This window comes from Sciurus carolinensis, chromosome 17 (genome assembly GCF_902686445.1).
Source record: "Sciurus carolinensis chromosome 17, mSciCar1.2, whole genome shotgun sequence".
In the NCBI taxonomy this organism is placed as follows: domain Eukaryota; kingdom Metazoa; phylum Chordata; class Mammalia; order Rodentia; family Sciuridae; genus Sciurus; species Sciurus carolinensis.
In genome coordinates, this window is record NC_062229.1 from 35158762 (window position 1) to 35175949 (window position 17188).

General features: G+C 34.3%; 1 protein-coding gene across 50 annotated transcripts in view; it reads left to right on the forward strand.

The window, feature by feature from the left end:
• Window positions 1-17188, forward strand: part of Clasp2 (cytoplasmic linker associated protein 2) — a 192781-nt gene that overhangs the window by 153743 nt on the left and 21850 nt on the right. For 49 of the 50 annotated variants that reach the window (XM_047530773.1, XM_047530780.1, XM_047530775.1 and 46 more), the window contains 4 exons: window positions 2282-2425; window positions 3671-3777; window positions 6303-6456; window positions 9582-9810. In XM_047530773.1, the coding sequence (XP_047386729.1) occupies window positions 2282-2425; window positions 3671-3777; window positions 6303-6456; window positions 9582-9810 (634 nt within the window). The remainder of the gene's footprint in view (window positions 1-2281; window positions 2426-3670; window positions 3778-6302; window positions 6457-9581; window positions 9811-17188) is intronic. The other variant, XM_047530792.1, reaches the window with a different exon arrangement.

A 17188-nucleotide genomic window follows, 5' to 3' on the forward strand; every position in this document is an offset into this window, starting at 1 on the left:
TTAAGAGAATTATGTGATACAATTCATGTTTTTAAATACTAGCCAGTGTGACAAAAATGTTCTTGTTGGTGTTTTAAATAAATGGGAAAAGAGTGAAAAGGGTAGGCTTAGAACATAAGTTCTCATGTATTATAGAAAATCACTAGAAAATATCTCAAGCTGTTAAGAAATTAGTATATAAACCTGTGAATGCCCAACAGTAAAAACAAGATTGCAAAGAGGAGTTAAGTAATACAAAACCTTCTCTATAACATGGGTTTTTAAAAACTCATATGTGCATATTGCTTTGATTTAAAAACCTGAATTTTTTTTTTTTCTTTCTTTTGGTATTGGGGATTGAATCCAGGGGTGCTTTGCCACTGAGCTATATCCCCAGCCCTTTTCATTTTCTTTTGAGACAAGGTCTTGCTAAGTTGCTGAAGCTGCCCTCAAACTTGTGATCCTCCTGCCTTAGCCTCTTGTGTCACTAGGATTACAAGTGTGTGCCAACACATCTGGCTAAAGAGTTGAAAATTAATTTTAAATGTATCTGGTAAAACATGAGAGAAAATTTTTAAAGTAACAGAAATAAAGGACTTGATCAAAATATACTAAAGCTATAGCAATTTAAACTTATGATGTTAATATAGAAACAGAAATATCAATGGAACATAAAGAATGGTCTAGAAATAAAGATTTATGTAGGATATTGGTCCATGGTAAGAGTATCACCTAAAATCATGGAGAAAGGATGTACTCATCAGTAAGTGATTTGGGAACAGTTTAGTTGTCCATAAGAGGTGAAGAAAGGTTAATCTCTAAACCAAAATAAACTATAGCTGGAGTAAATTATGTTTAATAATCAATTTGTTCACACAAAATTAACTAATGTATTGAAGCATATTCCCATAAAATGTATGCTTTGTTGTTTTTAATAAAATGAACTTGTGTTATCACTATTTTATGTGATAAAATTTTTTTTATTTATTTTGTGCTCCTTCATCAGCATATAACAGACCACTCTGGGTTTCTGTATAAATAGGCCTACATTATATTCCACTGCTATCTAGTGTAATATTTCATGGTTTCAATATAACATAATTTAACCATTCCCTCATTGTTGTATATTCAGACGCTGTATATATGAAAACACTTGGTACTTTTTATAGAATTGTGTCAGAACAGTTCCAGAACTTTCAATTAAGTTTTTATATAATGTGAATTTCAGTATTTGTCTTTTAATAACTCGGTTGATACCTCAGGAGAAGAAAGATATAAGATTTCTTATCAAATTTGAGTAGTTTTTTTTTTTTTGGCCCATTTCCATAAAACGTTAGCCATAGCTTAGCTTCTTCATATTGTAGAATTTGTTAGATTAGCTGTTTGAGAGTCTAGATACTGTTGATTTATCTAAGATTTACATATTGAGAAAGTAGGATTTGAAATATTGTTATTCCTTGTAATCATTTATTAGGAAAACTGAAGTAGTAATATATATTGATAGAAAGTATCTGGTTAACTTTTTTTTTCTTCCTTTGTAATGGGAATTGAACCCAAGGGTGTTTTTCCACTGAATACTATCCCCATCCCTTTTTTATTTTAAGACAGAGGTCACTAAATTGCTTGAATTTGCAATCCTTCTGCCTCAACCTCTTAAGTAGGTGGCATTACAGGCTTGGGAAGAAAGGGTCTGGTTATCTTTTGCCTCTGTTGTTATTAAACTTTTTGTATCCTCTTTTAATTTCAAAAAATAAATGTTAGGGGCTGGGATTGTGACTCAGTGGTAGAGTGCTTGCCTAGCACATGCGAGGCACTGGTTTTGATCCTCACCACCACATAAAAATAAATAAATAAAATAAAGGTACTGTGTAACTGTATACAACAATAAATAAATAAATAAATAAATAAATAAATAAATAAATAAATAAATGGTAGGTTAAATGTTTTTTATCCCTTCCTGGGGTTGTGAATGTAGCTAGGTAGTAGAGTGTTTCTATCTTTCCAAAAAAGTAGGGGTGTTTTGTTTTTTGTTGTTGTTTGTTTGCTTTTGTTTTTCAGTGCTGGAGATGGAACCCAGAACCTTGAATGTGCTAGGCAAATGCTCTAGCCAACCCCTCCTTCCAAAAAAAAAAAAAATTGAAATTAAATAAGAACATTTTCCTTTAACCTGGGATAGTTTAGCCTCCAGCTGTTGAATAGAAATGTAAGAGAAGAAAACTCATCTTTGCATGACCGAAGTTCATTTATTGACTTTACTATGCCTTTTTTTTTTTTTTTTTTTTTTTTTTTTTTTTTTTTTAAGGCAGCACAATCAGTGCTGATTTCTTTATTTGAACTCAATACCCCAGAGTTTACAATGTTACTAGGAGCTTTACCAAAAACTTTTCAAGATGGTGCTACCAAACTTCTTCATAATCACCTTCGAAACACTGGCAATGGAACCCAGGTATTTCTTGGCTTACTTTCTTGGCTACTGTATAATGTGATGGTTGGTTTAACAGTAATTGTTTTCCTTTACATGAAATAAACTTGGTCCTCATATATGATTTTTGCATCTGCATTTGCCTGTGTCTCCTGAGCAAAACTATATATTGTCTTGGAAACAACAGAGGCCCTAAGCTTGCTATGTTTACATTATAATTTGTGTACATTAGGGCATTGGTGAATGTTGACCAGGTTATGAATAAGGAAAGCCAATTGTGAGCAGAATGTGTATGAGGACACCAGCTTTGGAAACTATTGGAACATTAAATATGCTCTTCCGATGAACCAATCCTTACTTGAGTATTAGCAGGGATGACTTATTCCAGGGTTAACAAATAAGGTTGAAGAGGGTAGTGCATAATAATTATAGGCTTGTTAGTTCATATGTGCTTGGATTTTGTTTTGAGGAAAAAAGGTGTGAGTAAATAAAACACTGAAATTAAGATATATATATGTATATAAGTAATTTTCGTATATTAAATCTGAAGAATTATACTAACGTTTTAGAGAGATCTTTGATAACAGATATAGAAAATGTAGAGGCACTCAATGGCAGACTTGAGGCAAAGTCTAAGGTTGAAAAATAGTTTGAGAATAATTTTTTGTGAATTGGTTATCATTTTAAAAGGATTGCTTCATTATATCATAAGACATAAATTAATAAAATGACCACGTTTTACTCCATTGGTGTCTTTGTGAAAATCATTTGCAAAGCAGACTAAGAGGAATAAAATTTGAATCTTAGTAATTGTTGGAGGTAGATAATTATCTCAAAATAGAAAGCCCATTTAAAATTTTTAGTTTAGGAACCTGTTGAATTCTTAAAGGAAAGAATATTGATAATATTTGAGAGAAGGAAGCAGGTAAGGAGAAAAGATACAAAGACTAAAGATTTAGATTTCTGGGGGCTGGGGAGATAGCTCAGTCAGTAGAGTGCTTGCCTTGTAAGCACGAGGCCCTGGGTTCGATCCCCAGCACCCAAAAAAAAAAAAAAAAAAAAAAAAAAAAAAAAAAAAGATTTAGATTTCTAAGTGAGGAGAAAAACTTTCCCCCAGAAACCAGATAAAAATACATGAATATTTAAAATACTGACCCATCACTGTGACTATTTCATGTTGTCCTATCTCACAATTGTATCACTTTCTTAAGAGCCTTTTACCTGAACCTACTTATTATTTGTTAATATTTATTTGACTCCCTCCATCAGAGTTCCATGGGGAGTCCTTTGACAAGACCAACACCACGATCACCAGCCAACTGGTCCAGTCCTCTTACTTCTCCTACCAATACATCACAAAATACTTTATCGCCAAGGTAATAAAAGGATAACTTTCCATCATGTTTTATATTTGCTAATTTTCACTCTTAGTAAAGTGTTAATATAATTTCACTTGATTTGAAAGGTCTTAAAATAGTAGAAACAGACCCAGGTGCAATGGTGCATACCTGTAACCCCAGCTACTCAGGAGACTGAGGCAGGAGGATCACAAGGTCAAGGTCAGCCTCACTCAGCAATTTAGCAAGACCCATCCCAGAATATAAAGGGCTGGGAATGTAGCTCAGTGGTAGCATCCCTAGGTTCAATTTCCAGTACTGCCAAAAAAGAAAAGAAAAATATTTTTTTAAGTTTATCCAAAAGCTAACCCTTTAAAAGATAATGTTTTGCCAGGCATGGTGGTGAGTGCCTATAATCCCAGCACCTTGGGAGGCTGAGGGCAGGAGGTTTGAAGCCAGACTCAGCATCTAAGCAAGGCTCTAAATAACTTAGCAAGACTCTGTCTCAAAATAAAAATAAAAAGGACTGGGGTTGTGGCTCAGTAGTAAAGTGCCTCTGGGTTCAATTCTCCAGTACCCCAAAAAAATAAAAAATAAAAGATAATGTATTGGATATAGAAATTTTTGAAGGGAAAAGAAAAGCTACTGATTTTTTTTACTGAGTTTTTGTTTTGTTAAATTGCATAGTTGTATTTGTCATAGATATATATAAACCCAGCAAATTGTAAATTGTATCTTTGTTTATATCCTACCACTCAGTATAAATGATGAGGTCAATTAAAATGATGGATATTTAGATCTGATATTGACCAATCACCTCTAAAAGTAGGAGGCAGGGAAATTAAACTTATAGATAAAGCATAAAAAGAAGAACAAATAGGGAAATGTTAAATATACAAAGAATGTATAATGATATTATATATAGTTCTGAGAAAAAACTGTCACTGAGAGATTAATCCTTAATACAGAAAATAAGATGTGTAATTTTCCTACACTTTGCAGTTCAATGTGGGGCAGTATGTCAGATTAAATTATGGATTCATTAGTAGATTATTATTTTTTTCCCTTTTCTTGGCCTTTTGTTAAAGAATTTGCTGGGGTAGGAATGATAGTGGAATGAATCAGACATTATTACCCTGTGTGCATATATGATTACATGACCTGTGTAACTCTACATCATGTACAACCAGATGAATGAGAAGTTATACTCCATTTATGTATGATGTGTCAAATTGAATTCTACAGTCATGTATAACTAATTAGAACAAATTAAAAAAATATTAAAAAAAAAAAAAGAATTTGCAGGGGCTGGGGTTATAGCCCAGTAGTAGAGTGCTTGACTGTCACGTGTGAAACCTGGTTTCCATCCTCAGCACCACATAAAAATAAATAAAATAAATGTACTGTGTCCATCTAAACTAAAAAACAAAATTTGAAGATTTTGAATAGTAGTTCATGTTTACAGTTATTAGCTCGATTTTGTTGTTAGCTATATACCATAGCTTGTTTTATCAGCTTATTTATTAAAATTGTAGGGTACAATATCAGCCTCTAAGAATGAAAAATATATTGCAAACTTATTATGTAGCCTATTTCTTCCATATTATACATGCATATGAGACAATTTATAGCTAAATTTAAGCCTCAATTGAATTTTGGGTTTTGATTAAAGAATTCATTGCATTAACATTTATGTTCAATATTTAAAGTTCTCTAACTTTGGAGCTGAAGGAATAGCTCCTATTGTAGAGCACTTGCCTAGCAAGCACAGAGTCAGTGGTTTGAATCCCTGGCACCTCTGAGGAAGGGAAGTTCTCTAACTTCTTAAATACTTGTATAAATACACTTATTTCCTTTTCAAGTATAGTACCATTCTTTTGACTTGATTGTGAGAATTTGAAGAATTTTTATACAGGGGAAGGGTTAAATATTTTAGGCTTTTTAAGCCATGTCATCTTGGTGACCACAATTTAACTCTGCTTTTATAGTACAAAAACAATCATAGACAATACCTAAATAAATAAGCGTGACTGTGTTCCAACAAAATCCCATTGATGTACACTGAAATTTAAATTTTATATACTTTTAATGTGTCAAGATATTCTTTTGATTTTTTTTCAGCCATTTAAAATGTAAAAAATATTCTTAGCTTGCAGGCTATCCATAATAGTTTACTGTCCCAGGTTAATTAGAACATTTATTTTTCTCTTTCCACATTTTTTATTGGTACATTATAGTTGTACATAGTGATGGGATTTTTTGTTCTTCTTTCACATTCATAACATGCATACAATATAACAAAATTTGGCCAATATTAAACAGAACATTTCTGAAGATAAATTAGTTGTTAAAAGCTGTACAATCCAGTGTCATTGTAAGCAGTCCCTGCTGGGGAACAGTGGGACATGTACTTTACCATTTATACCTGCCACATTTTATTTTATTAATGATGTTTTGGGGATATATGCATTCTCTAATTCTGACTATATCCTACATAATCTCCTCAAATGTGTTTGAATTATAAAACTATAGAGAAATAAAAATTAGTGTTATCTTTTTCATAGTGCATTTGATTATGACACAGAAAATATGAACTCTGAAGATATTTATAGCTCTCTTAGAGGTGTCACTGAAGCAATCCAAAATTTCAGCTTCCGTAGTCAAGAAGACATGAATGAGCCATTGAAAAGGGATTCTAAAAAGGACGATGGTGATTCAGTGAGTATTTGAATATTCTTATTTTGCAGACTATTTAGTTTCCATTAAGATTTGGTTTTGTTTGCTTGTTTTTTTACTATGTTTTCTGACATTTCAAACACGGTTTTCTAGGGATATGTCCCTCTACAATTATTTACTGAGTATCTACTGTGTCAGGCACTATTTTATGTGTCAGAGTTACAAGACAAGTGGCTGCCTCCAAGTCCCTTTTATTACTTATTTATTTATTTGTTTATTTGTTTGTTGGTATCAGAGAATAAACCCAGGAGCATTTAACCACTGAACCACATCCCCAGCCTTTTTAAAATTTTTTTTTTATTTTGAACAGGGTCTCTCTAAGTTGCTGAGGCTGACTTTGAACTTGTGAGCCTCCTGCCTTATCCTGGGATTACTGGTGTGTGCCACCATGCGTAGCCCTCAAGTTCCTTTTAGATGTTGGCATAGAGTTGATTACTGTGGAGTCTTAATTTAGAACGTTCCTTGGAAGAAAATGAATCTGTTTTAGTGTGAGTCAAGAAAGGCATCTTTCAGGAAATTATGTTTGCATTTAATTTAAATAAAGCCACACAAAATGTAGAGGAGAATTCCATGACAGAATTGGCATGTGCAGTGACAGGAGCAAACTTGAAGACTCTGAAGAAAGGCAGTGTAGTTGGAGCATTATGAGTAAAAGAAGTAGTAGAACATGGGCCATATAGCACATGAGTCTTGTAAGATAAAATAAGGAGTTTAAAATGATTTTTTCTTCTGTTAATTATAGTAATTAATAATGACTTACAACCTGTCTTTCTTGACATAGGTGAATATTCTTATTTAATTGATTGCCTGTTCCATTATAAAAGGGTAGTTGGTTATTTATTTATTTATATGTTTTTAATTATTATGTATTTATTGGTACCAGGGTGCTTTACCACTGAGCCACATCCCCAGCCCTTTTTTATATTTTATTTAGATACAGAGTCTCACTGAGTTGCTTAGGGCCTTGCTAAGTTGCTGAGTCTGGCTTTGAACTCCACCATCCTGCTGCCTCAGCCTCCAGAGCTGCTGGGATTACTGGTGTGCACCACTGTGTCTGGCAGGGTAGTTGTTTTTCACTTTGCTGCTTCTTCGACTTTTCTCTGATGACTTCAACTTTTCTTTTAAAAGAGCCATCACACTATTTCTTATGGGAATTTATTGTTTCTCAGTGTTTGCAAAGTTGCAGAACATTGTAGTATTTTGTCACAATTCTATAGAGGGCTCTCTTCTGCTTTCCTGACTCCTTTCCCATTGTTGATTTTTGTCCTATGCCTGTAGCAGAGCTAACTTGTATTAGGGCTAATAAACTGGCTGCAAAAAGCCAACTTGGCATTACTATTTGAGGCTCCCTATCCTAAAAGTTACATATTGTAGCAAGAACAGGTTAGTAAGAGTGATGTTTTATTTGACATTCAGGCTCATTTTGTTTTTTCAGACATCATGGTATAAGGTGGAAAATTCAGGTAGTGGATGTGATAAAAGTGAATTCAAATCCCAGTTCCCAGTAGTTATTAGATAGTGAGAGGATTATTTCTAAACCTCAGGGTCTTCACTGGGTACATTAGGAATATTGCTATCTACCTGAAAAGTTGTTGCAAATATGAAACATCATATGGTTCCTTCCAGCCCAGATCTCTCTCCTGAGGTCCACGTTAATACTTTCGACTACCCATTTCAAATCCTGGTTTTCTCCCCGAGACTACTTTGCCCTATCTTGGTTGATGGCAACACTAGTTGCTCAGCAAAAATCTTAGACAAAGAGTTGTCTTTGAATCTTCCCTTTTTCTCATCATCCATGCCCAGTCTATCAGGAAACTTGCTGGCTCTACCTTCAGAATACACCCTCTTCTGAATTCTGCCTATCTGATTCAAGCCATCATCATCAGTTCTCTCTCCTAGGTTATTAAAATAGGCATATAATTGGCTTCTTTGATTCTACCCTTGGCCCTATATAATAAGCTCTTTTTGCTACTACCACTGTGGTCTCATCTCCTACTACTTTTCTCCTTATTCACTCAGTTCCTGCTACACAGGTCTCCTTGCTGTTCCTTGAACTTACTCGGCATGTTCCTGCCTTAAGGTCCTTGCTTGACAGTTTCCTCTGCCTGAAATACTCTTCCAGATAGCCCCCTGGCTAATTCCTTCACATTCTTCCAGTCTTCCCTCTAATGGCTTCTCAGTGGACCCCTGCAACCCTGTTCTCCCACCTCAGCACTCATGATCCTTTAATACCGCACTACCTATTCTTTTTTTTCAACCACTAATCACCTTTTACCATACCATATACTTTACTCATTAGGTTTTTTAAAATTGTTTCTGACCCTCCACTGGAATGTAAACTCCATGAGGATGTACATCATTCTCTCTTTGATTCACTACTGTAGTCCCAGGGTCAAGAACAATGACTTCCCTAAATATGTGAAGAATGTTTGTGAAATGTCTGGAAAAAGGCCTTGCACATAGTCGCTCAGTAGACTATGTTGTATGTAGACTAATGATGGTGATACTTATGGCAGTAATGATTTTGATACTAGTATCTGCATCATTATTATTTTTGATATTTTGGCAAGTGTGATAATGTCACTCAACTCTGTTGGCATCCTTCCAAAAGTTATGTAGGACTTTTAAGCCTTCTTTTAAAAAATTGTTTTTTAAAACAGGCCTTTTTAAAGTATGTTTTTCTTAGGCTTTGTTAACATACTTTTCATTGTATAATTTACTACCTTGACAGTAGCATCTGGCAGCTAATTTTGTGTTGTGATGAAGTCCTTTCACATTTTTAGCTGGCATGGAGAAAGTATTACTAATGACACTGTATGTATTATTTGGTCAAACCATTGGCAAAGGAACTGCAATAATCATTGGAGACAGCATTCTTTCATAGTTTCTTATTTGCCCTCACAGTTGTGGTTTCTTTACATCTTTATTTAAGCTTTGTCATTTCAAATATATTTTTAAATTATATTGACTGTCATTGATTTTTTTTCAGTTGGTTATTATTACTTTCTTAAATAGCCTTTTAAATAGTAGGAAAACCTCTTTTGAGAACGTTACAGAGATATATTAAAATAAGTCAATTTACTGTGCCTTCCCCTTCCTATCAATAGATGTGTGGTGGTCCTGCGATGTCAGACCCAAGAGCAGGAGGTGATGCTACTGACTCAAGCCAAACAACTCTTGATAATAAAGCTTCGTTGCTCCACCCGATGCCTGTTCACTCCTCTCCACGCTCTCGAGACTATAATCCCTATAACTATTCAGATAGCATCAGTCCCTTCAACAAGTCTGCCCTCAAGGAAGCCATGTTTGATGATGACGCTGACCAGTTTCCTGATGGTATGTTCTGGGTCATGCTGCTACTACAACTGTGTTTTGGAGGGAGTTACAATAAAAGATTCTGCCCTCCAAATCTTTTATTGTAACTCCCTAAAATGTAAGGATCTTTGGAATGAAAATGTTTTCTCCCCTCTTTTAGGAGCTCATTCCTAGTTTGATAGTTTTCTTCCCCAGAATGAGAAACAGGGTTATCATCATCAAGAAAATCATAATAGGGCTGAGGATATAGCTCAGTTGGTAGAGTGCTTGCCTTGCAAGCACAAGGCCCTGGGTTCAATCCCCAGCACAGCAAAAAAAAAAAAAAAAAAAAAAAAAAATCATAATATCCTCCTAGAAACAATTCAAACTAATTATAGCTTATAAATTTAGTTTATCTCTATTCACAGTTTATTCAGTCATCAATTTTTATACCACAAACAAACCTTTTGACAAAACCTTTTGAGGAACTACTCATTCTTTATAATGACCCTCTAAGTGTAAATAAAATTTTATTAAGAAGAAACATTTAAGGACCAAATATAGGAAAAACTGTCATTCTAGTGAAGTAAAGTAAAGTGGCCTTAGGTCTAAGTTCTGACGCTAGCTAAGCTGCATAACCTGGTAAGATGGTCGACCCTCTTAAGTCTCCGCTTTCACCTCTAGGAAACTTAATAATAAGGAATTATATTTTTTCTCCCTGAATTATATAATCAATTCATTTTTTTAAAGATTTCAGTAATATATAACTGTATGTAGACTTCAACGTGATAGTCTCCCACTCAGCATTATTCCATGAGTCTCCATTTAAGTAGTCCATTTTTCTTATTCCCATAGTATTCCTGTCAGTGAATATATTTTTGCATAAACTTTTTAATTATCATTATACAAGTAATTCACACCTAAGAGATTTATAAACATGGAGTTGTTTAATTAAGGGATATGTGAATTTAAAGTTTGGCCAGTTTAAACAGTGTTGATTTCCTCACCAACACAGAATGTTTGAATGTTTTTAATTTTTTATGATTGTGTTGGATACAAAATGGGCCATCCTAATGTGTTTCTTTGATTATTAAGTAGATTGAGAAATTAGAAAAAAATTTTTGATTTTTGTAATTTTGATGAATGGACAAATAATCTTCAGTTGTATATCTTTGATTACAAATGAGGTTGAGTAATCATTTTAAGTCTAAATTGTATATGGATCTATAAAATTGCCACATACATGGATTTTGATGTGTTTTAATCTAATTGTCACAAATATTTGTGTTACTGAGGTTTAGTCATGACATCAGTATAACAGTAGTGAATAAATTGGATCATCAAGAAAGTATCTATGGAACACTATGTAGTAGCAACAGCCTGGTGAATTCAGACTTAGCTTCAGCAGCTTTAATCATTTAAAAATTTTTGATGCACGTGGGTCACAAAGTGGCAGACTGAATTGGGCCCATTGACATTTCTTGGATCAACTGCACAATGTATGTATTTTTTTTATTTTAAAATAATTATTTAAAATAAAATTTTTTTAACTGGGGATTGAACCCAGGGGAACTCTACCACTGAGCTACATGCCCTGTATTTTATGGTTTTTATTCTGAGGCTGGCTTCAAACTTGGGATCCTCCTACTTCAGCCTCCAAGTGCCTGGGATTACAGGCATATACCTGTCTGTCTGTCATATCCATGAAACCATTGCCAAATCCGATGTTGTGAAGCATTTGCCATTTTTTTTCTAAGAGTGTTATTCTTTTTGGTCTTAGATTTAGGTTTTTGATCCATTTTGAGTCAATTTTTGTATTTGTGGTATGAGGTGAGGTTAAAATTAATTCTTTTTCATGTGGATACCCAGTTTTCCTAGTATCATTTGTTTCAAAGACTGTCCTTTCCTCATTGAATCTACTTAGCATCACTGCCAAAAATCCTTTGACCAGACTGGGAATAAAGGTCAGTGGTAGTATGACTGCTTAGCATACAGTTAGATTGACCCTGGGTTCAATCCTTAGCACTGCAAAATAAATAAGCAAACATAGTTTTTTTCTAAGTCTAGCTTGGTGCTAGGACTCAGGAAGAGGTGTTGAATTTTATAAAACACTTTTTCTGCAGAAATCAAAATCATATGGGTTTTTCCCTTCTATTAATGCGTGTACATTAATCGATTTTTGTATGTTAAACCATTCTTTTTTTTTAAATATTTTTAGTTGTAGATGGACACAATACCTTTATTTTATTTATTTATATGCAGTGCTGAGGATCAAACCCAGTGCCTCACACATGCTAGGCAAGTGCTTTACCACTTAACCACAACCCCAACCCCTGTTAAACCATTCTTATATTCCAAGAATAAATCCCACTTGACCATAATCCTTTTAATACGTTGCTTAATTCAGTTAGCTACTATTTTGTTGAGGATTTTTGCATGAATATTCATAAGGAATATTAAATGGTCTGCAGATTCCTTTTCTTAAAGAATGTCTTTGGCTTCAGTATCAGGGTAATACTGTCCTCATAGAATGAATTAGAAAATGCTCCTTTTTCTTCAGTTTTTTGAAAAAGTTTGAGAAGGATTAGTAGTGACTAAATGTTTGGTAGAATTTTCACCAGTGAAGCCCTTAGGTTTAGGACTTAATTTTGTCAATAGAGTTTTGATTATTGATTTAGTGTCTTTATAGTTAAATAAGTTTGTTCAGATTTTCTCTTTCTTTGTGATTTCAGCTTGGAGAGTTCTATATTTCTAGGAATTTGTCCTTTTCATCTCAGGTACTGAATTTGTTGGCATACAGTTGTGCACAGTGCTCTATTAAAATTTTTTTTATTTCTATAGAATCACAAGTAATATCTCCACTTTCATATCTGATTTCAGAAATTTGAAAGACTTCTCTTTTCATCTTAGTCCATCAAGCCAAAGGCTTACCAATTTTGTTAATCTTTTCAAAAAAACAGTTTTTTTATTTCATTGACTTTTGTTTTTCTATTCTATATTTTGTTTATCTCTAATCTTTATTATTTCATTCTACTAACTTTAGATTTAGTTTGTTCTTCTTTACCTAGCTCTTTAAGTTTAAAGTTAGTTTTTTAATTTGAGAGAGATCTTTCTTGTTTAGTGTGGTTTGGTACTGGGCATTGAATGCAGAGGCATTTACCATTGAGCCATATAATCCCTATCCTTTTATATTTTGAGACAAGTTCTCAGTAAGTTGCTTACAACCTTGTTAAATTACCCAGGCTGGCCTCAAATTTAGTGATCTTCTTGGCACAGCCTCCCAAGTCTCTGGGATTACAGGCATGCACTACTGTACCCAGCTCTTGTTTTTTGTTTTTTTCTTGTAAATGGACACAATATCTTTATTTTATTTGTTCATTTTATGTGATACTAAGGATCAAACCCAGTGCTTCACACGTGGTAAGCAAGCGCTCTACCATTGAACTACAGCCCTAGCCCCCAGCTCTTGTTTTTTAATGTAGGCATTTATAGGTGTATATTTCCACCTTGGCACTGTTTTCATGGTCTCCCATAAGTTTTGGTACCTTGTGTTTTTGTTTTTAATTGTCTCTTAGTATGGTATTTTCTTTGTGATTTCTTAATTTCCACAAAGTTGTGAATTTTCCAGTTTTACTTTTGTCATTGATTTCTGACTTTATGGTGTGGTGAGAGAAGATACTTTCTATGATGTTATCTGCCTTTTAGAATCTGTTGAGACTTAACTTGTAGTTAACTTATGGGTTATGCTGGGAAATACCTTGTGTGCGCTTTAGATCAGTATGTATGCTCTTGTTGGTTAGTGTTATGTATTTGTTATATCTAGTTGGTATATTGTGTTGTTTAAATCCTCTGTTTCCTTATCCATTATTGAGAATGAGAATCCAGTAGTGAGAGTTCCGCTTATTATTATGGAACTATTTCTCCCTTTAATTCTATCAGTTTTTGCTTCATATATTTGCTCTACTTTCCTGTTTCTTTATGACTTGTGATTTTCTAATGTCAAAAACTGTTCATATGAATCTAATGTGGTAACTCTGGAAATCAGGTTCTTCCCTACCCTAGGGTTTGCTGTCTTTGTTGCTTTTATTAATCTATTTTTGTTTTTGTTTTTGTTTTATTGATTATTTTATGTTGTCTCTGGGCCAAGAATTAGCCTGAGGTGTAAACTTAAGATCTTTTCTGAGTCCAAACCTTTCCCTGAGCATACTAGGTCACTTTTTAATTTTTTCTTCATGTACAGTTGTTTTCTTTCACTATCCTTTTCTTTAATATTTGACTCCCAAAAAGTGAAAAATGAGGAAAATGAGTGAAGGTGGAAAAGAGTGCCAGTCCTTTAAGTCCTCTGAAAGTCACTTCAGCCATAGGGTGAGGGGCTTGCAATAATGGGAAGACGTGCAACAGTAGTGGCTGTCCACCTCTTTGTCTTCACCCCTGTGATCTGTAACAGCAGTGATGAGAGCACAGAGCATCACTGTTTGGAGGACAAGATCCTTTCAACCTACCCCTTCCTTCTGTGTACAATCTGTGCACAAAATGCTCCACAAGTGCCTGTTGGGGAACTGGGAGTGGAGGATGGGTTGTTGCTACTGTGTGAAGAGTTGGAATTAATCAAACTTAAACACGCTTTACCATCCAAACCATTAATGGAAGTCAAAAGCCTTCAAAATAGGTAAATCAGATACAGTGCCATTGCAATTGTTTACTAAGACAGATTGCAGGTCCTTCCTGTTCCACCATCTTTCCAGATTCCCTCAGTATAGTATCTTACAGCTCAAGGATCCAGTTCAGAATCACACATTGCTTTCAATCATCATGTTTCTATTCTCCAGTGTTCAATCTTTCCTTGGCTCTCATGACCAAGGCACATCTGAAGGTCAGAAACCAGTTGTTTTGTAGCATTTCATTCAACTTAAATATGTCTAATGTTTTCTTGTTGGTGGTGGTAGTTTTTTTGGTTTTTGAGTTTTGGGTTTGTTTGTTTGGTTTTTGTTTTTTTAGTACAGGGGATTGAACCTAGGGGTGCTTGACCACTGAACTATATCCCCCAGTCATTTTTATTTTGAAATAGGGCCTTACTAAATTGCTAAGATTGGCCTTGAATGTGTGATCCTCTTGCCTCAGCCTCTTGATCTACTGGGTTTATAGACATATGCCACCACACCCACCTATTTTCTCTTATTTAGAATCGTAGAATTGTAATTAATTAATTACAAGACCCCATCTCAAAAAAAAAAAGGAGGTGTTTTATCAGGAAATACTCTAAAACAGTGTAAATATCCCTGTACCTCATTAAATTAAAATTAATTTATTTAAGAATTTTTTGCCTGGCATACATGAGGCCCTTAGTTCAATCTCCAGCACCACAGGGGGGGAAAAAAAGAATTTTTGGTGTACATATTGATTACTGTATGTACTTACAGTTTCCTATTGTATTCAGCAGGTTTTAATTTGTAACTATTGTTATTTATTTTTGATGTTCAAATTGCCCTTGATATGAGCAGCAAGACCCCTTTTAAACTAGCTTTTGGTGTTCTTTGTCCAATGTCCCCATCCTTGTATTCTGGCTAATAACATGTTGTATTGTTATTGCCTCAATCCTGGAATCAACCATTTCTCTGAAGATCCATTGTTCCTTTTAATGAAAAACAATGTTTAAAGTCTACTGGATACTAGCTATACTCTTTGCTAATGGGATATCACTCTTCTCCAAACCTCTCAGTGACCTTACCTAGGGAATATATACATAAATTAACTTAACATCTCTGTTTCTTTGAATATCTGTTAACAGCCCTGTATTTATGTCAGTAGCTTCAATTCCATTGTAAGCATTATGGTATTAATTCTAGTTTCCTTCTTTTCCATACTGATAATCCCTTTTTCTGACAGGAAGAAACCTAACTTCCATTATCTTTAATATATCCACTTGTTTGGTCAATCCTCCTGTATGTAGCCAGTCTTCATCTCCACTACCATCTCCTTACTTGCACAGATGAACACCTCATCCTACTGGCCTCTACCATTCTACCCTCACCCAAAGCGATGGATGCCATTGTCATTACACTTGGGCTCCAACAGCTCACACCCAATTGCCACTCCATGTGCACAAGCTGCTTTTCTACTTGGGCTTTGAAAACCCATGCTTTCCCTTTTTTCCTCCTTACTCGACTCAGGAATCTGTGACCCCATTCCTGGTTATTTGTAACTCTGATGAATGAAAAGATACCTTCATTTGTTTTTCTTTGTATTTCCTTGATCACCAGTGAAGTTGAGGAATCATGTTTTTACCAACTTCTCCTGTCAGGACACTGTATCACAAACATTACAGAGCCAAATTTATGATACCTCAGTAAGATCACCGACCCCCTTATTTGTCTAATTTTCTTCTCTGTTTCTAAAGATCATGTTTTCCTTTTGTTGAAAACTTCTTTGGAAACTATATAACTGAAACATTAACTAGGTAGAGTATTTTTTATCTCAAGAACATTATTACAGTATAATGCTTGACTAACTTTTGAAACATAGGCCACCGTTTTAAGTTCCATAAACACCTTCTAAAGATGGATAAGCCCTCAGTTAAACCATGATAGTAGTTGTTCCAAGCTTCATAGAGCTCATGTCTTCATTTATTGTGTATTTTCATTTCATTCACAAAAATACTACCAGAATTATAGATGTTCCAATATCTGTCAGAAGGACCCATGTAAAATTAATATAATTATGTTTACTATAGTTCAGACCTAAGTTTTAACCATGACCCCAAGAGGTGGATGATATTTTCCCATTTTACTAATATGAGATCAACCTCAGCAATAAATAAGTACATGTCCCAGCCATATTAGAGGGTAAGAGGCAGAAGTTTGGTGAACCACAAAACCTTTGTTCTTTGCACTTGACCCCAGTGCCCTACTGTGTCAGAAAAGGAAAAATTTAGTATCTTTTTTTATACCTTTATTTTATTTATTTATTTTTTATGTGGTTCTGAGGTTCGAACCCAGTGTCTCACATGTGCTAGGTGAGCTCTCTACCACTGAGATATATAACCCAGCCCCAAAAATTAGTATCATAAGATTATCACATTTGTGTGATATAAATAGTTCAGTTTGATAACAAATAACTTCTTGGTTTCTTTGGTGGAAATTTTTTTCTTTTCAGTCATCTGTTCAGTAATTTCTAAAGATCTGCTTAAAGCAATTATAAACTTATTTTCATGGAAAAGTCTTCCTTTGAAAAGTATTCTCTTGTGAATTGCATTGACGATCCTCTGACTCCTGTGAGAATTTGATAACTTAAACTTTTAGGGTGATTTTTATAGGATTTATGGATATGTTTGTCTAGGTGCAATAGTTCTTGTTAAGTCAGCAGTATTATAATAATGATGTGCAGCATGCTTTGTGGTGGATTTATTCCAGAGGAGTTAGGA